This window comes from Aplidium turbinatum, chromosome 6 (assembly GCF_918807975.1).
Source record: "Aplidium turbinatum chromosome 6, kaAplTurb1.1, whole genome shotgun sequence".
Classification (NCBI taxonomy): Eukaryota; Metazoa; Chordata; class Ascidiacea; order Aplousobranchia; family Polyclinidae; genus Aplidium; species Aplidium turbinatum.
Window position 1 is genome coordinate 23951168 of NC_137477.1, and position 21214 is coordinate 23972381.

The 21214-nt window shown below is 34.7% G+C and overlaps 1 protein-coding gene across 1 annotated transcript; it reads right to left on the reverse strand.

Annotated features, from left to right (window-relative positions):
* Positions 1–11585: 11585 nt before the first annotated feature.
* LOC145772336 (carboxypeptidase inhibitor SmCI-like) lies at positions 11586–20098 on the reverse strand. Its single transcript, XM_082584210.1, has 6 exons — positions 19968–20098; positions 19360–19438; positions 15691–15855; positions 15247–15353; positions 14090–14144; positions 11586–12074 (listed from the first exon to the last, which is right to left on the reverse strand). The coding sequence occupies exons 1-6, from the start codon at positions 20020–20022 to the stop codon at positions 11966–11968; spliced, it is 570 nt and encodes a 189-aa protein (XP_082440336.1). The 5' UTR covers positions 20023–20098; the 3' UTR covers positions 11586–11965.
* Positions 20099–21214: the final 1116 nt, after the last annotated feature.

The following is a 21214-nucleotide window of genomic DNA, read 5'->3' on the forward strand; positions in this document are numbered from 1 at the left end:
ATAAAACTGCTGCTGCAATTGCTGACGGCCTTTTTATGATCTGCAATTTGATTTACTCCTTTAGAAATAGAAAATATGCTGTCAATATCCTGGCAATGGCATGAAATACCAGAATCACTTTCATTTACTGAATCTGTTTTGGTTTTAAAATGATTTAAACGTCTTTCGAGTTTAATTTTATTGCATTCACCGCATATGCACTTGCTGTTGTGACTCAAGTAAATTTCTGTATCAATTTGTGAGCACAGTTCACGCTGAGCGTTCTCTTTGCGTCTAGCGCTGTTTCCAATGGTACGTTGGCTCACGCTGGCAACAGCTGTGCCGTCTGACGTTAAGTCGTCACGCATTTTAGCGCCATTGCTCTTGGCTTGCCGCCAGTCACTCTTCTTTTTCTCTTGAGGAAAATCAATCTTCGTTTCTGCACGCTGACGTTTCTGCGTCAGGTTTGAGTTCATCAAAGAGGGTTTTCCATTTCTTTCTTCAAGCTCTCGTTCTGCTACGTCGTTGGTTGAGATTGCTGCAACGTTTGCGTTCGCGTCAATTTTCACTTTCTTTTTGTTTTCATTTGCAGCTTTTGGAAAAGCGTCCACTTTGGTTGTTTGAGTATTTGGACTCACTAGCACAAACGGCATTGTTAATATATTCCCACAGCTACAACAAGTCTTGAAATCATGCAAAGTTTTAGGGAATGTGATAATTAATAGGGCTATTCATCACAAATTTCTTTGGCCGAAATGGAATTATGAAGTCAGAACGACAGCTAGAAATCTAACAAACCTATTTCACAAAAAAAAAAATAATGATTCGATATAAAATCAAAGAAAATGAAAAGAAATATCTTGAAATTCGAAGTATTTTGAAACAATTTCTTTGATTTTTTGATGAAGCCGCAAAATGACGTCAGCTTTAAACTCGAGGATGATTTCAACCGTTGATTCTTCGGCGTTTTATTTTTGTTTCAGTGGTTTCATGTTAACTATTGTACCTTTAGAAGTTTAGACCCTCCCATTACGATGGACGTTTCGTTACGCCACAGTCTGCAAACTCGCAACTGTTAGTCAGAAGCGACCCAGTGAGGCGATATTTGATCATCTTTGTGGCACTACTCAGAGTAGTTGCTTTTGCAATACTCTCAGATCAGTTAAGTTTATATTTTTTGAAAATATACACCGTATCTTACAAGGCGGTGAGATAGCCCAGCAGATAAAGCGCTCGCTTTTCAAAGATACAATCGTGGTTGGATTCGCTTAAACTGGTTGTTAAAACACTGCTCACCTATACCCAGGTTGTAATAAATTGGGTGGGTGTAGTTGCTGAAGGAATGGCGGCCGAGAAAAAGGAACTAGCCACCCTACTCTCGTTAGGAAGGCTCTCGTTATAATGAGATAAATATATTTTCATCTCCCAATGCTTGGGCCAAGTACGCAAACCGTCTCTACCTTTACACGGCATATTCAAGTTTCTCCTGGCATTTAAACATTTCAACATTAAAATCAACTTTTTGACGTATTTAAGTTGCAGCTATGAAAGGCTATGACACGTTGTCCAATGACAATGAAATTTGTCAGAGGGCTTGGAATTAATTTCATCATCGCCGTTTCCTTTTTATTTGGCCCTTTGTTGACACCTTGTGACACGAGTGCCTCATGAGTAGTGCAGTGCACTGGTGAAGTTACGTTATTGAATAGAACAGTGGAAACTTTCAATCTATGTTTTTTTTTTTCTCTTTGACGGCTGATTAGTTAAAGTCACGGTCAGTATTTGGGGCTTTCATCAGCGCAACCTCCAACAAGTACAATGGATCTTCTATCCAGGTGGAAAGTCTGCATTTCGACGGCAAAGAGTTTGTCACATTCAAATAGATGTCATTTATAAATGCTTGAGTTGCAGAAATATTTTTAAACTTTCTCCAGACAAGTCATTTTTTAGGTTTCATTCCTGTTCGAATATTGGGTCCTTGTCGTTTTCGTTCTAATCTCTAGAGCTGAAGGTCTATCACATCACTACTCTAAATCAAAGAGATCACCACACAAAAGCTTCAACAGAGCAATTAGTCGTTAGTCTCAATATTCAACATGCGCAAACCTTTCATTCCAATTAGTGTAATAGAAAATCGTAAAATTTTTGAAGAATATCACAGAAGTATTCTTTTCAGAATATAATTTCTTAGAAGTAGCAAGTCCTTTTTCAGATAGATTCAGTTTCTGGTGGCTATCAATAGTAAATGTTTTTTACTTTTATCCGTACAATCTAATATCACACGGTGCTTTGATGAGTACTGTAATTTCTAAATGAGCTCTAACCTACAGCCTCATGAACCTTCGCCTACTATACTCTGCAAACTCTTGCGTATACTAATGCAGATGTTTTGAATCTCTATTTTAAGGCAGCAACTCACAAGGCCAAGGTTTAAAGCTGCACATAACATCTGTTGCTCTTTCATTCTTCTTAAAATATGTGTACCACGTGGCTTAGCAATAAGTTAATCTGCATAACGTAGCGTAGCTGTAGAGACTAAATTATAATCAACTTGTAGTATGCATTTTTTTTCTGGATTATTGCTAATGATTTATGGTGGACTAGCACACAATCTTGCCTTTAAGATGCATAGCATACATAAGCAAGCTGTAAAAACAAACAAGCTAAATTTTAAAATGTACGGAAAGTATCAAATAATCAAGTAGCGATTGACAATGTTTTTTGATTTTAATTCATTCACAAATCATGCCACGATCAAAACATTGTCAATAATGACCAATATGCCCACAAGTAATTATCACTATCAAACTTTCTGCGCAACATTAGGCTATCATCCACTTAACCGTCAGATGTAAAATGATAAGTCCTTTTTTCTCTAAGGGAAAAGGTAAAGAAGGAGGCAATAAGCTAAATACTTTTTTACATCGAAGGCTGAGATTTTGCCATTGTACCACACTCTCCAGCGAAACCTAATGGTATACCGTCGATACTGTAAATATACCTTTCTTGCAAGTGCAATATTACTTCACCTAATAGCTTTTACGAGGCTGTCCAGAATAACATTTCTGTACAGATTTTCTCTCGTCCACAATCAATGTGATTAAAAAAAAATCCATGATCTATCACATTCTTTGTAAGTGTTCTGCTCACAGCCGACTGCAACTTTTCCATATTGCAGAACTGTTGGCGCTTACAATTTTCTAACTCCGAAGACAAGGGTAATTACTAATTAGCATCATAAATAACGTAGTTCCGATTGTGACAATCTTGATTGTGGCTAAGCATGCAAAGATGTTTTTACATTTCATTGAAATAAATTATTTACCAACCAAAAGCAAACAAACGAAAAAACTGTACCTCACAACCATTTTCATTTGACTAGTTTTTGGGACATTGAGATGGCTGTATTTAAGAGAATTAATTAGGTTTTGAAGTGGAAAACATCTGTCCAATTAGACTACATCACATGTCAAGCAGGCACATTAAAAATTTTAATAAAAGAAATTATTAAAGAGATCTGACCTATCTTACTCTCTTGTTACCAGGTAGAAAAATCACCCCTTTTTACATCAGTTTATCCTCTGCAAACGTTTGATTAATTCGAAAAGGACTAATTGTGCCACCTGGCAAGCATTCTTACAAGAAAGTAAGAAACTTTAGCTCTATATGTACAAATCTATAAACTGGCATGCAATTTGCATAATTCAATGTGTAAAATAGCTTGTAAAAACATTACTCTACAATTCATTTTAAGGTGATTACAATTCTTATTTCATTTTATTATCAATTTTTAATTTGGTTTGTATGATATGTCTTTACTTTATCATTGTCATGACTTTCAGATGCAGTAACGTTGAATGCTTGAAGTTGTGTTTTTGAAACTACACGGCTGAAAAGTGTATTTTGTGACATCAAAAGAAAACGAAAGTTCATCTTGATTTAAATTTGTTGGAACATTTTCTAAAAAATAAAAAAAATGCAGTTTTGTCAATGATGCTTGTTCAAATACAATTAGTTCTATACCGGAATCTCGAAAAAAATAGATTCTTATGGATGGTTTGCTTCTTCTTGAAAAAACTATTACTGTGTTACTTTCAAGCACGATATTCCAGTTTTCCACCTTTAACTTATCTTTGTTGAAAAGTGAAAGTGCTTTTAAGATAGGGTACTTGTTAAAAGCATTATGAATAATAAAAGAGATAATCTGTTCAAGAGAGTCTGTAGTTTTGTTTGGTGGGTGAGTGGTGTTGAAATAGCGTGATACCCCGAAGACAAGCGCTCGCTGTGTTGTGCCCCAGACAACAAAATCCGCCACTTTTACATTGATTTAACGTCTGCACATGTTGAATCAATGTAAAAAGAACTGATTTTGCTGGCGGGTTATTTAAAGGTTGTCATCACTCGCAGCATAAGTGGACCAACTCTAGTCGTTATCGTAAATTTTAGCAACAGTTTTAGACAACGTCAAATCTGCGGTATTAAAAATAAATAAAAGTTCTACAAGAAAGATTTTACAGTAAATGCGGCTACCGATTCATAAGATACTTAAAAATGTGCAGTTAGCAAAAAAATTACGATTTTGTGCAGCAATGGTGCTGTAGCCAAGGTATGTGTCTATTTTGCATATTAAACCACCGCTTACTTGAAATTGCTATCTTTATAAATTTGTAAAGTCTAAGTCACATTATCAATATTTAACGTTACTTCAAGTCAAATAGGCTAAATAAAAGTCACAATATTTAATATTTAATAGCTAAAGATAAAGATTTTTCTTTTTTATTAATTTTAGAAAAAAACTAAACATTTATTGCATACACAAACGACATTTTATTTAAAACTACTCCACTGTTTGAGCTTATTTGGCTGCTTTTGTTTATTTGGTTATTGAAATTTTTGTCTCAAATATTTAAAATATTCAATAAATATTAAATCAATTTTCCGACGGATCCATTCATTAGAAGCAACCTGTTTTCATTGATATATCTCTATTTTACATTTCAAGAAAAGCTTCAACTCCGGGCTAAAATGGTAGCCTACAATTGGCTTCATCTTTTCTAATCTAAGCAAAGTCTTTTCTTACTTTGAGGTTTCCTTTACATATGCACTAGTTTGCACTATGACCAGGGCAAAAAATAAGGATAAGGGCAACAACTAGAACAAAACTCAAAAACGTTTTAAAACAACGCTTTAAAATTTGCTGTTTACTGCTGTTATAACCTTGCAGGGGTGAATTGGAAAACTTTACATTTTGCTGAAGACAGAGTTGTTGTTACCAATAAAAAAAAACAAAAATCGTAAACTACAAGTATCTTCAAAGATTAACTTCGAATAACCATAAGTTTAAAAGCCGCCGTTGCGTTATACACACAGGTGTTCAATAGAATAATTTATTGTCTGCCGTGTGATTTTCTTGTAGAAGTTGCTTGTCTATCTGTTTAAACAGGGTGTTCTGTAGGCTAAATACTCTTTTTATCAACTTCCTGCCCAACTATTTATTTTTGTTTTCCACTAAATGCGTTGGTAGCAACTTAGATTTTAAAGCTTAATCTAAACTAACTGCTGTCTATAGGCTTGTCTAAAAAGTAATCAGTACAATTATATAGCTGGACAACTACAAATTTTTTCAAAGTGCACAAAAATCAACAAACACTTATTTGAATACAGCTGTGGGGCCTATGCGTTGTGCTAGTTGCCTTTCAAAAACCACCGCTCTAATGTCAAATGGTCGAAAGCTAAAATCTATACCAAACTGTTTAGATGAATTATTGATACAGAAAAGTAAAGCAACACAAGAAATATAACCCTATTTGCCTAACTGCATAGATACGCTAATAAGATAAAGCCACTTAAAATTGATGGAAATAGCATGCCAATAATCCGATAGAAATTTTAGAGCAAACAAAAGTATTTTTACAAATATTTACCAGATACGTTGTTTTTGTTTACATGGGTATCATAGCTATTGCAAATAAAAGAAGTTTAAAAATTATGTTTTTAGTTTTTGAGAGAGACAGAAATTTTTCTTTAAAAAAAAATCAAACACAAGACGTATTTTAAATATAACTTGGTTGAAGTTGTTGCATTTTAATGTTTGGACAACATTATTGTTGTGGTTAGAATACTAGCAAGAATAACAAGATGTGTTGGGCAAATACGTTGTAGCCTACTGTGTGGAAGTAAGCAGGAATTTGCAGAGTAAATTACGTCATCAAAATCATTCCTTATTAATAGCACCTGAAGATGCACAGGGCAAAAAGAAAAAAAGATAAAAAAAACATAGTTTTATTATGCTCAAAGGCATTCAGTGTTTGAAGCCTGTTGTTATATTGATAAGTTAGGAAGGCTTTAAAAGCTTTTTCTGTGTAAATTCAAAAGATAAAAATCCATATGTCTTTTACGACTAAAATTAAAAAGGTCATGCACCGAAGAAAATGAACTAATTGATGACTTTAAAAATATCATGCACAAATAAGCACGATGTTCCACAGATGCGAAGTAAAGAGATGACCTGTGTACAGACAAAATAGTGGAACACATACAAGCTATGTGTGCAAAGTATGATTAAATAACACGCTGGTATACAGGGCTGCTCCAAACAAGTTTGTTAGATCAAATCGAATAAAACTTTTCGAAAATTACTTCGAAACGAAATTGAGACAACAAATTTTGTGTTGAAACTATTTCAGGGGGTCAGTAAAAATTTCCGAGTTCGCAGCTTGATTGATAAATTACGAAATTTAAAAATTGGTTGTGCTTTATTTGTGTATAACGTTAACAGTGATTCTCAAACTCCAGCCTACATCGCATCGCCCTGATGCGTCGTTTGAAATTTCAAAGGACATCGCACAAAGCTTTGGTTTTTTAACTAAAAAAATCCTACAAACGAGTTAAATCTTTAAGGTTATACAGTAGAATTCGCCTATAACGGCACCTCTAGGAGATTTGCAAAAACTGACGTTATAGCCGAATTGACGTTATAGACGAACTACCGCAAACTATTCCACAAGTGTTTTTTGATTAAAGAAAGAGGTGTATAATCCAATCAGGGTTACTGTGTACCACCAAACTGACAAAAGGCACGCAGAAAATACAGTAAACAAAGAAATTGTTTAAAAAAAATAACCTACAGCGAAAGGTACAGGAAATTTGCGCAATCCAGCTCGTTACATACAGTAGTAGAAAAGTTCATTGTTTATTAGCAAAAAAGGCATTGATCTTGAGCTGTTTCGGTTTTGACACGGATTCGACACAGCTGTAGAGCTGCTTTTTACACGTGATAGTTTTTCACGCGGGAAAAAAGTTAATTAGTTTATACAGTACTGCACGTACATTGTACAACTGTTGCTTTCAGTTGTTTAAAGGTCAGCTGTAGAGTTGCTTTTTACACGTGATAGTTTTTCACGCGGGAAAAAAGTTAATTAGTTTATACAGTACTGCACGTACATTGTACAACTGTTGCTTTCAGTTGTTTAAAGGTCAGCTGTAGAGCTGCTTTTTACACGTGATAGTTTTTCACGCGGGAAAAAAGTTAATTAGTTTATACAGTACTGCACGTACATTGTACAACTGTTGCTTTCAGTTGTTTAAAGGTCAGCTGTAGAGTTGCTTTTTACACGTGATAGTTTTTCACGCGGGAAAAAAGTTAATTAGTTTATACAGTACTGCACGTACATTGTACAACTGTTGCTTTGAGTTGTTAGGTCAGCTGTAGAGCTGCTTTTTACATGTGATAGTTTTTCACGCGGGAAAAAAGTTATTTCACTTAAAGTCCCTGCTGAGAACGACGTAGCGAAATAAAGGGAAGACATTTTGCAAGCAGCAGCGCTAACTGGATTAAAAGACTGACCGTTCGTGGTGAAGGTGATGGCTTAAAGTGACGTTATAAACGAACAAAAGACGTCTGGGGACCAATAAAGGGTGCTGTTACATGCGAATTGACGTTATAGGCGATGCTGTTGTAGCCGAACTACAATGTATGTAAAGATAGGAATTCTGCCGGGACCGAGCGAAATGTGACGTAATAGGCGAATTGACGTTATAAACGAAGCCGTTATAGGCGAATTCTACTGTATTGGCTATGTTAAACTTAGTTCTTTCTTTTGAAACAACAGAATGCTGATCATTGATCAATGCTTAACTTAGAAATGCAAACGTTAGTCAGCAGTCTATTAACACTTACAGTTTTGCCATGATTGTGATTATAACGAATTAATATAGATTACAAATGAAAAAAGGAAGAAGCTCTATGCTAAATTCTACTAATTTTTTAATAAAATTTAAAGAAAAACATCAAATTAGCATATGGATTACTGATTTTTATCGTGTGGGCTCATAATATTTATCCATGTAGTTCATAAAATAACTTCGTCAATGTCATCAATCATCATAAGTACGTCGTGAGTTCAACAAATTCTTCTAAGTGTGTCGCTTCGAAACTTATGAAACATTTGATTCTGTTAAGGGAAGCGATATATCGAAGTTTCAGATAATTTTTTTGAGGTGTCCGCGTCCGCTTCGAAGGCACCAAAAGGGCTCTGCCAACACAAAAAGGTTGAGAACTACTGTTCTACAATATGGATGTTTTGCTGTTGCCTATAATCCGAAGAAAGCAATTTTATTCAGAAGGTTAAAAATTTCATTACTCGTTAAGTTCAAAATTTTTTTAACTACTTACTTCTGATAGGCGACGTTTTTATATGAGCTTTTGCAGTCGCAAGTTTATTCCTCACGTCGTGTTAACCGCCCCCCCTACTCTCCTGCCAAGGGGGGCACGCCTGTTTAGAGGGCCACACATTTCAGTCTGTTGAATGTTTTTTTTAGCTGTACGAAAAAAGCTGCTACAGAGCATGATAGAATCTGTAACTTAAATCATGCAAGGCCGTATCTATTGGTTCTTAAACCTCCCGCTAAGGGCCCACAAGCGTCTAGGCTTTTAGGGGCCCACGTATATATAGTTTGTGCATCGTTTTTCGGCTTGTTATTTTACATGTAACATTTTGGTTGTGTGATTAAACTTTCATGCACAAAATTCTTTTTGTGCTTCTACAAACAATTTTTTGATTGATTTTTATGTTTTCATCTGCATTTGAAAATTAGTTTATGATGTTTGCTTTTAAGGCATTTAGATAAATAACAATTAATCCACTTAAACTTAAACTTACCACTTGCTAGTTTAGCGTTCAACTTAGGCCACTGAAGCCCACTAGATTTCCTTGTTATCTTCACATTTCCAAATGTCTAGTTTGGATATGAAACTTCAAATTAGCATGAATTTTTTAGACAACAATCAATCATTATCATAAAAATAGACAAGAATGACCAGATTATACATTATTTACAATCAAGTTGCATCTTTTTACACAGGTTAAAAAAACTGCAAAAGCTCAAACTTGGTCATGTTCTCGTATTTACCATTTGGCACAGCAGTGTTGCAAGTTTGCACACCCCTATTATAACCTACGTAAAAACAAAAAGAGTAAAATCTTTTAAGTGTTAACACTCATTGCGTTATTTATCGAAAAGCCTTAACATCAAAAACGTTGCCTCCAGTAAAGCAATGAATGTCCTAAAGTTGTCCGAAATGAGTGTCCTAAACTTAATTATCAAGGTAGTCAACTTTACAAAGTATAAATAGTAGAACATGACCATAAAATGGACAAGGAAAAAAGTAAACATGAGGAGTAAAAAAGTGAAGGTTTCGAAAAGATAAACCATTTGCCTACACAATTAACAAGGAAGAAAAAGAAAGCATGAGCTGTAAGAAAAAAGTGTGGGTTTCGATGCTTCAAGGTCTGCCCTGAGCCCCTGATAGCTAAGTTGATTAAGATTCTGACTTCACAAACGACCAAACTTCGCGATCAAGCGGCGCTGGTTCGACTCTTGGGGTGTGCACTTGAGCAACGCATAAAGGACAGCATTCCATCCAGCAACATCCAGTGAATGGAACTCACAGACAACAACACTTCAACGATTGGAAACTTCACTCTGTCAATCTCACCGGCCCTGCGTCAGTGACCCGCTCTGCAAGTATGTAAAACTGCCAGGATGACGCTCTCGAAGAAACTTTCTCCGTCCGACGATAAAGATTCCCTTAATCAATCAGTGACATTCACGTGGATATAAGAATTATGTTTCATATCCGGACAATGGCGCTCTCGCGGCATTTAACAGGCATTGGAATTTGGGCTACTTTTTTGCATGATAAAAACAACATGTAAGCTTTCCCTGTCGCTCGTTTGTCAAAGATATTTTTTCAAACCGCCTCTGTGTAATGTGAAAGAATGCACATTAGTTTCCTGCAAATGGTGACTCAACGTGGAATAGACTAAATGAATGACCATCAATTTTTTTTTATACTTAAAACTTGGACGACAACATCAATAAAGTCGTTTTGATTACGTTTTATTCTTTATCCTCTTCCGTTGATAAGAAATTCTATGAAATCTAAGGGAACTATGAACGTAAAGCCCTAAAGTACAAACGTCAAAATTTTTATGCTATAAATAAAAGGTAGAAATTTGTAACTTTGTCTGTCAAAAATTCAATAATAAATAAGGTATTCAAACTGGATCGTTATTATAGAAAAGAAATCAATTATCTGTAATTTTATTTGATAATGGAATCTAGTGCTTGTGAAATAATAAAATACTTGGTTGACCACATTCAACATCGAGAAATGCAAGGCTTTGTCCTGGAGATTAGTCAACTGCATGCAACATTTAAAATACAGGTCTGTTAAAGATTCTCTTGCCTAATTACTCGCTATTGGTTGCAATATATTTGTACACTTGTACAGTCCAACAATACAAAGCAGCAGTATTAAACCCATTCTTTGTAGTAAGCCTACAGCGCTTCCATGACCGGTGAAACCGTTCATCCTACTCGGCTCTTTTCCTCACCAAACAATCTTCATAGCTGCGCAATTCTGGAGTACAACATTACATTACATTACAAATCTGGTTGCTGAAAAGCTATTTCAAGTACGCTATCTCACTAATATGGAACCTGCTCAATAAATCAACAAAAACAAAATTGCTTGTGATTTAATTGATTGATTGAATCCTTATCCTCGGACTGGGAAAGCTTCTTGCAGAGCTTAATCCTGGTAGTTTTCCATGCTTGTAGAGGCTTTGAATCACTGACGCAGGCCCGTCACCGAGATTGACAGAGTAAAGTTTCCGATTGTTGAAGTGTTGTTGCCAGTGAATTATTCTATCCATTAGATGCCGCTGAATGAAGAGCAGTCCTTAACGTGCGTTGCTCAAGCGCACACCACGAGAGTCGAACCAGCGCCGCTTGATCTTAAAGCTTCTTCGTTCCTGAAGTCAAGAGCTAACCAACTGAGCTATCGGGACGAATAGATGGTATGGCACATATTCAAATTTCGGGACCCCAAGTATGCGATCACTGCTAAGTGGAGGCGCGTCAGAAAAATGTTTTAAGAACCATAATTGTTGAAGGAAAAATAATATATATGTGAATGTGGATATCTGCTGCTATGGTCGAGATAACGATAAATACGAATTGAAGCAATGCTCGCTCAGGCGGCTTGTACTGCGTAGCTATACCCTGATTTCTTCACAAACAAAACACACACAGACACAATGTAAGATGCATCTTGAATATGTATTTGAAGCAGTCAAGCAAAAAAATTCTTGTTGAAATGCTGATGTAAATTTTGACCCAAACTATAGTGACATAATATACATTATTCGGGATGGCAAGATGCATAGGACTTTACAAATCTGGTTAGTGCGTTCTTTTTTTACTGTAACACCGTCAAGAACAAAGTTTCATATTGATTAATGTTGGTTGAAGCAATTTTCAATTATATTCTAGGTGATTATACTGTAATAAAGGCTAATGTCACATGAGTAAACTCAATTTTAAACGTTGCAGTAAAAATTGGCTAAGAGGATGGTTGTTGGAGGGCATGTCGTCAACAGAAAAGATCACATTTCTTCATTTTGTAAAGAAAAACGTTGAACTAAGGACATCTTTTCATGCATTTCGCTCTACTGTCGAATCTGTTGTCATTTCCCTTGCATCCGCCGTAAAAAAACTTCAGGCATCTTCGTTTTTTCGAGTTGTAATACCTGTTCAAATATATGCTGTTCAGTGTTATGTCGCCTAAAATTGGAATCATAGGCCTATATTAGACAAAATGACGTATGAATGAGCGTCCTTTTCCAGAAAATGATAGGTTCAATGAATTGTTGTGTCTTTGTGTTTTAAGTAGATATGTAACTTTCCTGGGGTGGCTGCATAGATATAACTTAGATTATTTAGAATATACAGTGAGATACTACGATATTTTATTTAGTAAAAGGACTTTTCAATACGATTTTTTTAGCCGAAACTAAATGAAGAAAAATTCAAAGAATTTAATTTGAAATGAAACAAAGTAGGCAAGAAACAATTTTTTATATTGACAAATTTTTACGTTAAGACAAAATATTTTTGAATTTAAATTTGTTTAGTTTAGTTTATTTTCACTTGTAAAACTAACGTAAGCTATCTCGCCTTCATTGATACAACAAAATTGTTTAAAACAATGAAAATTAACTTTTTGATGACCTAAATGTTAGAGCGTGTAAATTTCTTTGTTGCAAACTGCGTATAGCTTCGAAAAAGTTTTGAAATGCAGTGTTACTAATGGTTGTTGTATAACAAATATTTGAAATTGGAGAAATTGAGGTTCCGGAAAAAAGGGAACGCCTGTTACTGAAAATTTTCAGACTCAAAATTTACTATAATGGAGAAAGATCTTGTTTTTTAAAGATTATGCAAAAATGGTGGGAAAACAGCGCTTCGGAATGGGGGTGAAGAAATCTTTTAGAGATGAGTTAGAAGTTGACAAAAGTACAGTATAGAAACCGATTTGCAGTGAAAAATCCTGGTGAAATGGAGTTGCAATTGGGAAAAAGTTATAAGAATTATTGAGCACTTGAAAGAGTTGGCTAACAATTTTGATCATGATTTTGCGGGGCATGATGATCCTCAACATGGAAACGTTTGAATCAGCAATCCATTCTTCAAAGATGTCAACACATGCAATCTTAAGCTCTATGAAAAAAAAAGAGTTTGATTGAGTTATGTTGTGATTTTACTTTGCAGGTCAGACACAAAAAAAAGAAGTCACAATTCTGGATATCCCTTGGAAACGAATCATCGTGTTTAATTCAAACAGCATCAAATTAATGGAAATTGTTTCAACCAGCTATTTATGCAAGAAATGCTTTTCATCTCTAATTTTAATTAAAACAAAGCCAAAAAATCGGCTGGATGATGACGAAGCGGAGCTACGTGCTTTAGAAACTTCTTTGATGCCTTCTTTGCTTCGCATCCTTCTGGCAGCGTAACGGATGTAAATTTTCCACTAACATTGATTTTTTTGTAAATAGATTGGCATTTTGTTGTTTAAGTTGATTTGATTGCCGTTTTGATGGAAGTGTTGTCCTAAATAGAAAACTTCTGCTAAAATCTTGCATTATCGTACGCAATGACAAGTTTGGGTAACAAAAGATTGCAAGTACTTGCTCCATTTGCAATGATCTTTTGTCCCCTGTCTGCATATTTTTTTCTAAATTTTGGCGGGTCATGGTATCTTTAACTTTTAAAAAAAATTTGGTGTGTTGAAATGTCTCGATTCAAAAACACAAAATAGCGGCTGTCTAAAAACACATTTTTATTATATCAATAATGATTTATTTTATGTGACCTGGAATAAAGAGTTAAAGAATTAACTACGTAAGAGCTTCATAAGTTTTTTAAACAAAAAGCATTGCTGATCTAAAGCTGATTGGTATAAGTCACTGTACTTTAAAAACCAAATAAAGAACTAATGTATGTAAGGATTTCATCTTGAATGAGTAGACTGAGTTAATACATTGAATTTAAGCAAAAAAAAAACATAATTAGGTAATCAAAAGCTTTGTTTTTTAAGTGCAAATGAAGACTGCTGAAAACTAAACTACTCATTTTTCAAGACACTCAGAAGTCAGGACAAACTGTTAAATGGTCCGATTCATTTTGCTCTTTGTTCACTTTGCACGTGCTACCACGCATGTCTACTAACTTATAATATAATAATTCACAAAACATGCGTTACCATTGTTCAATTGATCCTCTGCAAGGACCGGGCTGTTTAGGAAGTCGGCAAATATCTGCAAAACAATTGACAGATATCAAATTTTTCTTAACTCTAACGTTTGCTTGAAGCAACTCTTAATTGTTTTGTCTTTACAATTTTTGTCCTCTAAGCCTAAGGCTAAGCGAGTTTTTAACGGATTCCAACGTTGTCATAGGTACTGCCCGTTTTAAAAGACGTATCAAGCCGGCTGACCACTTCCATGCTAAAAGTGACAATGAGTCAAAATGTTAAAAAAAAAACACTTAAATTGAAGAGTTTGAGTGCTTAAATTTTAGTACCTTTTTTTAAAAGGCAATGCATTTACGGAAAACTTAAAACCCCGCAGACCAATAGGTTGGAAACCACTACCCTCGATCAGGGCCGTTGAAAAAATAATATGGTTGTGGCACCAATGAGACCCTCAAGGCCCAAAACTTAAGACATTCTAAGAAAATCGCATTACATTCAAATAATATGCGGTGGTTTCTTCAAGTTTTCGGGCCCCTTAGAAAGGTTAAGGGCACCCCAAATTATCCTGGGCGGGGTCGAAAAATACCCTTCGGACTTCTTGTGACATACTTTAAGATGAAATATGTTTGTGACAAAGCAAAAACGTGTTGAATGTCAACACTTGAAACCAAATGTATTTATCAGTGTATGGGTAGAAAGAATTGTCTGATGACGTACAAGTTAAGTAAATGAACCTGGAAAGACTGCAATCGGTGTAACCTGTCTACCAGGGTGGGTAATTTTTAATAAAATTAAATACCCCCAAGTAGCCGGAAAGCTAATATGTCATAAACCTACTCTTGAATGCGTTCAAAGCGATATTACAACATCAATAGTAATAATAATAACATAAAAACAATAAATTCTCTGTTTTACAAAAGTTTCTATTATTGTAAAATAAACAGTAACACTGTTTCTACCTATTAGTGCTTTAAAACTAATAACATCTATTTCTCCAAAGTAAGATATTTATGGTAAGCTGCTGGAATTGAAAAACTTAGTACTTGAGTCAAATGCTTCAAGTTAATCATCTTATCTTCCACAGACTTGTTGTCAAGTCAAGTCATTTACGTTTCATGGACTAATCGAAGGTTGGCACATGTGACGGACTACAAAACGTAACTTACCGAGGCAAACATTATCACATGAAGCCTGGGTTGAGAATCGGTTGGGATTGCCACGGCATCCTCCATAAAAAAATTCCTCGCATTTATTTTTTGTTTTATCGTAGCCCCTGTTCAAAAAGCATCAAACAATTTCTTGAAAAATTGTAGCCTACGGTTATAAGCTACACCGATGTTATAGTAACTTTCAAGATAACTTCAGCGACGATTTGCTTATTTCACTCTTATACGAGTTACAGAACAAAATTATTGCAAACATAATATTTTGATATTCGTTTTCTTTTGAACAGCACATTGTTTCAGCAACCACGCCCACCAATCATAAGTAGCCTCTTCCCACAGCGTTTAGTCTGTATTTGCACCCAAGTCAAACTGTTATCTTTTTGATGACACGATCAATAATTATTGTTCAGTAGATTGATAAACTGCTATTAGGTTAATTCTGACCATGATTGGATTCTTGCTTTGCAAGGGCCGGCAACTATGGGAAGATTGCATATCGACTTCCTACACCGTCTTTGGCAAGCAATCTTTGACTTGAAGCGATTGCCGTTGCCTTTGCAACCTCCGTATCTAAACTTCACACATTTTCTAGTGCTCGGGTTGTAATACCTGTTGACAAAGTATTATATTTGATTTTACCACTTTGAAAGTAAAGACATTTTACTGGTTTGTAGATATAATCGATAAAAAAACTAGTTGGGTGAATTTAATTTTGATAAAGAGGTAATACAATAGCAGGTAATACAATAGCAGGTAATAAAGAGGAAAACAATAGCAGGAAAATAAATTATAAATTACCAACGTTTTAGACTATAAGAGCTTACATAAGTTTGGCCAAAAACGTTCGTAATTCATAGTTTATTTTTCTGTTATTGTATTATGTCAAATGCCGTGTGGTTGCTAGATTGTATTTGTCTATAATTGAGTGAAAATAAACAATTCCAACTATGCAAGCAATTAAAACAATCAAATTTCCAAACAAATATGGGCAGACTAACTATACATACTCAAGCTGGATGAGATGAGACGAGATTAAAAAAAACAATCGTAATTATGAATATAAATCAAGTAAAAAATAAGCCCTTCTAACATAGCCTACAAATGTTCTTTTTCCGAGATGGGATTGGGCATTTTTACTTGCAAGATTTGAAAGTTTATCTTTCATTCTCATTTTACTGTGTAAACTAACTAGGCTGCATAACCAAAAAATAAAACAAAAATAGACACCAAATACCAATTCATTCTGACAGATGTTTTTCAATTGCTAGTTTATTTTTTGTCATAAGAAAACATGTGGAAAAGTCTCAGGTAAATATATCTATAGCACTTAAGTTGGCTAAATCATACTTAGCTGAAGCTGATGTCTCAAATCGTATATAGCCGATATTAAATTTAAGTTCAATTTTATGGGAGGTTACAAAACTAGATTACAAGAATAGATCTGTTCAGGTTGCCAGAATTTATTTAATTTGTAGATTGTACAAACAGGTAAGAAATGCCTCTCAGATAACACTGGCCGACACAATTTTTGGTGCCGGCGGTTTTTGAACTGATTTAGACTAACTTTGGGGCGCTGAATCCGAAAATGCAATCAGTTTTTCTCCATCAGGTCAACTTTTTAAGTTACAGTGATTCCACTGCATGAGTGAACTTGTGCATGAGGGCCCCTCCATGTCGATTCACACAGTCAAGAGATTCAACCTTTCGATTTTCTTTAAATTTTACACACCTTTTTAATATTCTATATGATGAACACTTGCAAAATTTGAGTTAAATATATTGAGAAACACGAGAGTTATGAACCATTTAGTTTGGGGGGGTCTGCTGAGGGGGCACAATTTTTTTTTATTTTTGGCCATGTTTGAGGCCCTATTACTGCTAAACTAAATTAGGTAACAACCCAATTTTTTTACAGGTGATAGTACTTCTGTCAAATATTGAAAAAACAACATCGTTCACTTTGTCACTCTAAAAGGTCAAAGGTCATAGACTCCCAAAGTTGGCCGTTTCCAGCTCTCGGTTGAAATTTTCCAAAATTTGAAAAGCTCACCAAGACCCCATTTCTGATTGATTTTGGCTGAAATTTGGTGGAAGTGTTGTTTACAAAATTCTCTATGAACTAAAAAAATTTTAGTACAAAATATTAAATAGGTTGGGAGATATTTTATATGAAACATGCGTCAAAATGGAAAAAAGCTAAAAGTGGAGTCCTTTTAATATCCCGGTTACCCATGACCTCAGAGAAAATTTGCACTGAAATTTTATCCGCATATTCACTAAGATATGACAAGTCTACCATGCAAAATTGATCCATGGTTCTCAATGTTTTATAGAAAGTATGCATCAAAGTAAATCCAATTGTGGCAACCCTTCAAAAACAGGAACAGGAAGTTCTTCACTGTGTACAAGTGTGTAGCACTGGCCTGATTGCTAAAGCTAGGTTTGGATATTGCAAGAAAGTCCTATTTTTCCTGTTTATGCCTTTTGTGTTTACTGCACAAAAACAGCAGTCGCTATTATGATATTTTAGCTCATGCCACATCATTAGACTTCTTTTTTTTCGTTCATTGACGTAAATGTTCTTTCAAAGTTTTGCAAACAATGTGGGGAGCCCAAGACTTATCTTGATCCCCAACTACACTTTACAGTAAAGTAAGCAAGAAAACTTTAAAGTAAACAGTAGTAAAGGTGTGGACACACAACACCTTCAGACTCCACACCTTTACTTTACTGTAAAGTGAAGTTGGGGATCAAGATAAGTCTTGGGCTCCCCACATTGTTTGCAAAACTTTGAAAGAACATTTACGTCAATGGACGAAACAAAAGAAGTCTAATGGTGTGGCATGAGCTAAAATATCATAATAGCGACTAATAGCGACTGCTGTTTTTGTGCAGTAAACACAAAAGGCATAAACAGGAAAAATAGGACACAGTGAAGTACACACTTGTACACACTCGACACACTTGTACACAGTGAAGAACTTCCTGTTCCTGTTTTTGAAGGGTTGCCACAATTGAATTTACTTTGACGCATACTTTCTATAAAACATTGAGAACCATGGATCAATTTTGCATGGTAGACTTGTCATGTCTTAGTGAATATGCGGATAAAATTTCAGTGCAAATTTTCTCTTGGGTCATGGGTAACCGGGATATGAAAAGGACCCCACTTTTAGCTTTTTTCCATTTTGACCCAAGTTTCATATAAAATATCTCCCAATCTATTTAATATTGTGTACTAAAATTTTTTTAGTTCATAGAGAATTTTGTAAACAACACTTCCACCAAATTTCAGTCAAAATCAATCAAAAATGGGGTCTTGGTGAGCTTTTCAAATTTTGGAAAATTTTAACCGAGAGCTGGAAATGGCCAAATTTGGATGTCTATGACCTTTTAGAGTGACAAAGTGAACGATGTTGTTTTTTTAACATTTGGCAGAAGTACTATCACCTGTAAAAAAATTGGGTTGTTACCTAATTTAGTTTAGCAGTAATAGGGCCTCAAACATGGCCAAAAATAAAAAAAAATTGTGCCCCCTCAGCAGACCCCCCCAAACTAAATGGTTCATAACTTTCGTGTTTCTCAATAAATTTAACTCAAATTTTGTAAGTGTTCATCATATAGAATATTAAAAAGGTGTGTAAAATTTAAAGAAAATCGAAAGGTTGAATCTCTTGACTGTGTGAATCGACACGGAGTGGCCCTCATGCACAAGTTCACTCATGCAGTGGAATCACCGTAACTAGAAAACTAGATCTGATGGACAAAAACTGACTACATTTTCGAAATCAGCAACCACAAATTAGCTGAAAACAGCTGAAAAATCTTCGGCACCACAAAAGTTTTTTTTTTTTGTCGGCTAGTGTAATTGTTTGACTCGTCATTTTGAAACAAATTTATGTCTACCCTATAGCAACTTAATTCATGGTGTGTTGTTTGTTTTATAATTATCAACTGATACTTTTCTGTAAATTAAACATGCAGTATGTAGACTCGGTTTATGCTTCAATTGTTAAAATAATGTTTATGTGTTAGGGGTTTATTCGATTTTATTTAAAAAGTTTATTCTTGGTATTGGTATGACAAGCAGAACAACAATACTTTTACCCTTACCATCGACGTAAATTTGCTCTGCAAGGTCCGGTTTGTGGACGGAGAAAGCACTTATTAACCATCCCTTCAATTGTTGATACTAAAAAATGATAAAATCAGTTGTTTTTCTTAAGTAGGCTAAAACTTTTCCGACAGATTATTTTTATGTGCCTACAGTATTGGTGTTGTAGCCGTATGGACGTATCTTACAGGGGTCACTCCACAATGAAGCATATTAAAACATTGCCTTTTGTTGTTTGAGGATTTTGTACAGTAAGCCTGGTTCAGACAAATAATTATTCTAAAAAATAATTTTAGTCAAAACAATTGAAGTAAATCAATTCAAGGCCCGATAAGATGTTTACAAGCCAATGATAGCCTACATTGATCACAGCATAAAATCATCCGGCAATACGACATTTTTTTCCTACTTTTTGGCTAGCAATGCTTAAATTATTTGGTATTGAATTTTAGTTACCAACACTGAAAAGTATCATACATCTTTCGCTAGTTGCAATCAAAAATATAACAAAAGCAAACATAATCTACTGTTGCATCAATATGTCTATAATTAAAACCAAATCACCTTACATCATTGACAACCGTGCAATCTATTTTAAGTTCCTTACGTGCAAAAACAATCACAAGCAATCCAAAGGCAAGTTTTGCAACTCCCATTTTCATACTGAACTTTCCTGTTTGAATTGATATCAATTGAGAATAAGCTACCTACCAACGAAAAGAGTATGCACATAAGCCTGCAATATTACAACGTTTTCTTAAGCCGAACCTTTTTGTTAGAAGGCTGAAGGCTACTAAAGTACTTGTAGCCTAATTTATGCAACTTGATGTCAAAAAATACAAATAAAAATTGACATTGAATAAATTACTTCATTAATTTACAGTTGACCAACTAAAAATGTTTACTTTTTAAAGTAAAGCACTGGTGAACTTTTATGGACCTTCTGATGATCTCCCTTTTAGGGTGAAACAGGCTGCAGAGGTTTTAGAGAGTAGTAACTATGTTTGATGTAATTTGCTTTGCTTGACTTTTTGCTTGGCATTGAGCACTTTTTGTAGTATTAGTAGTATTTATTGTTTTACAATATATATACTTTTTTGCTTCTGAGAATAGCCGGAATGAAAAATTTACAGAAAGCAGGATCAATTTTTTTATTCAAGTGTGTCTAGCGTAAGTTACCGTAGGCTAATAGCGTTCTTCTATTTATGGACGATTGGGATTGAAAAATCTCATGGAAGCGTTTAGACTATGCAAAAGTCCAAGACAACATTGTTTTCATTTTTGTTTTGCGAGTTCAAAGCTTCAAACAATACAATAGGTTTTTTACCTTTTGTTTTGCAAAATTAGAAAAATTTAGTTTAAAAACGTGACACAGCAACTATAGCTTATTTGTAGTCAGAGATGGGCATGATCCGGATCTTAAAGATCACTTTTTTTGGTGATTTTGATGTAAGATCGCTTTTTTGTGATCTTGATTTTGAAGAACAATAAGATCAAGATCACTTTAAAATTAAAGTTTACTTAAAACATAGAGACATTTTTAGAACTCGTACTGTACAAAGTAATTTGTGGCAAATAGCCTACTAACATAAAGTCATTGTCAATATGATATGTGAACAAAAAAAGTCGATTTGAAGCTTCAATAGTTTGGTCCGTGTTGCCTTTTCAAGTTAAAAAGTTTTCTGAGTTGGCCATAATAAATACGTCAACTTCCTTATATACTTTCTGTTGACTTATGATAAAAAATGATTCAACTTTGTACACAATTCTGTTTTGTGAATTCTAAAAAAGTGTTTGCTTTTTTTTTTACTCAATTTTAGATGTTTGAAAAGTTTAGAATGGCGATGCAGAATT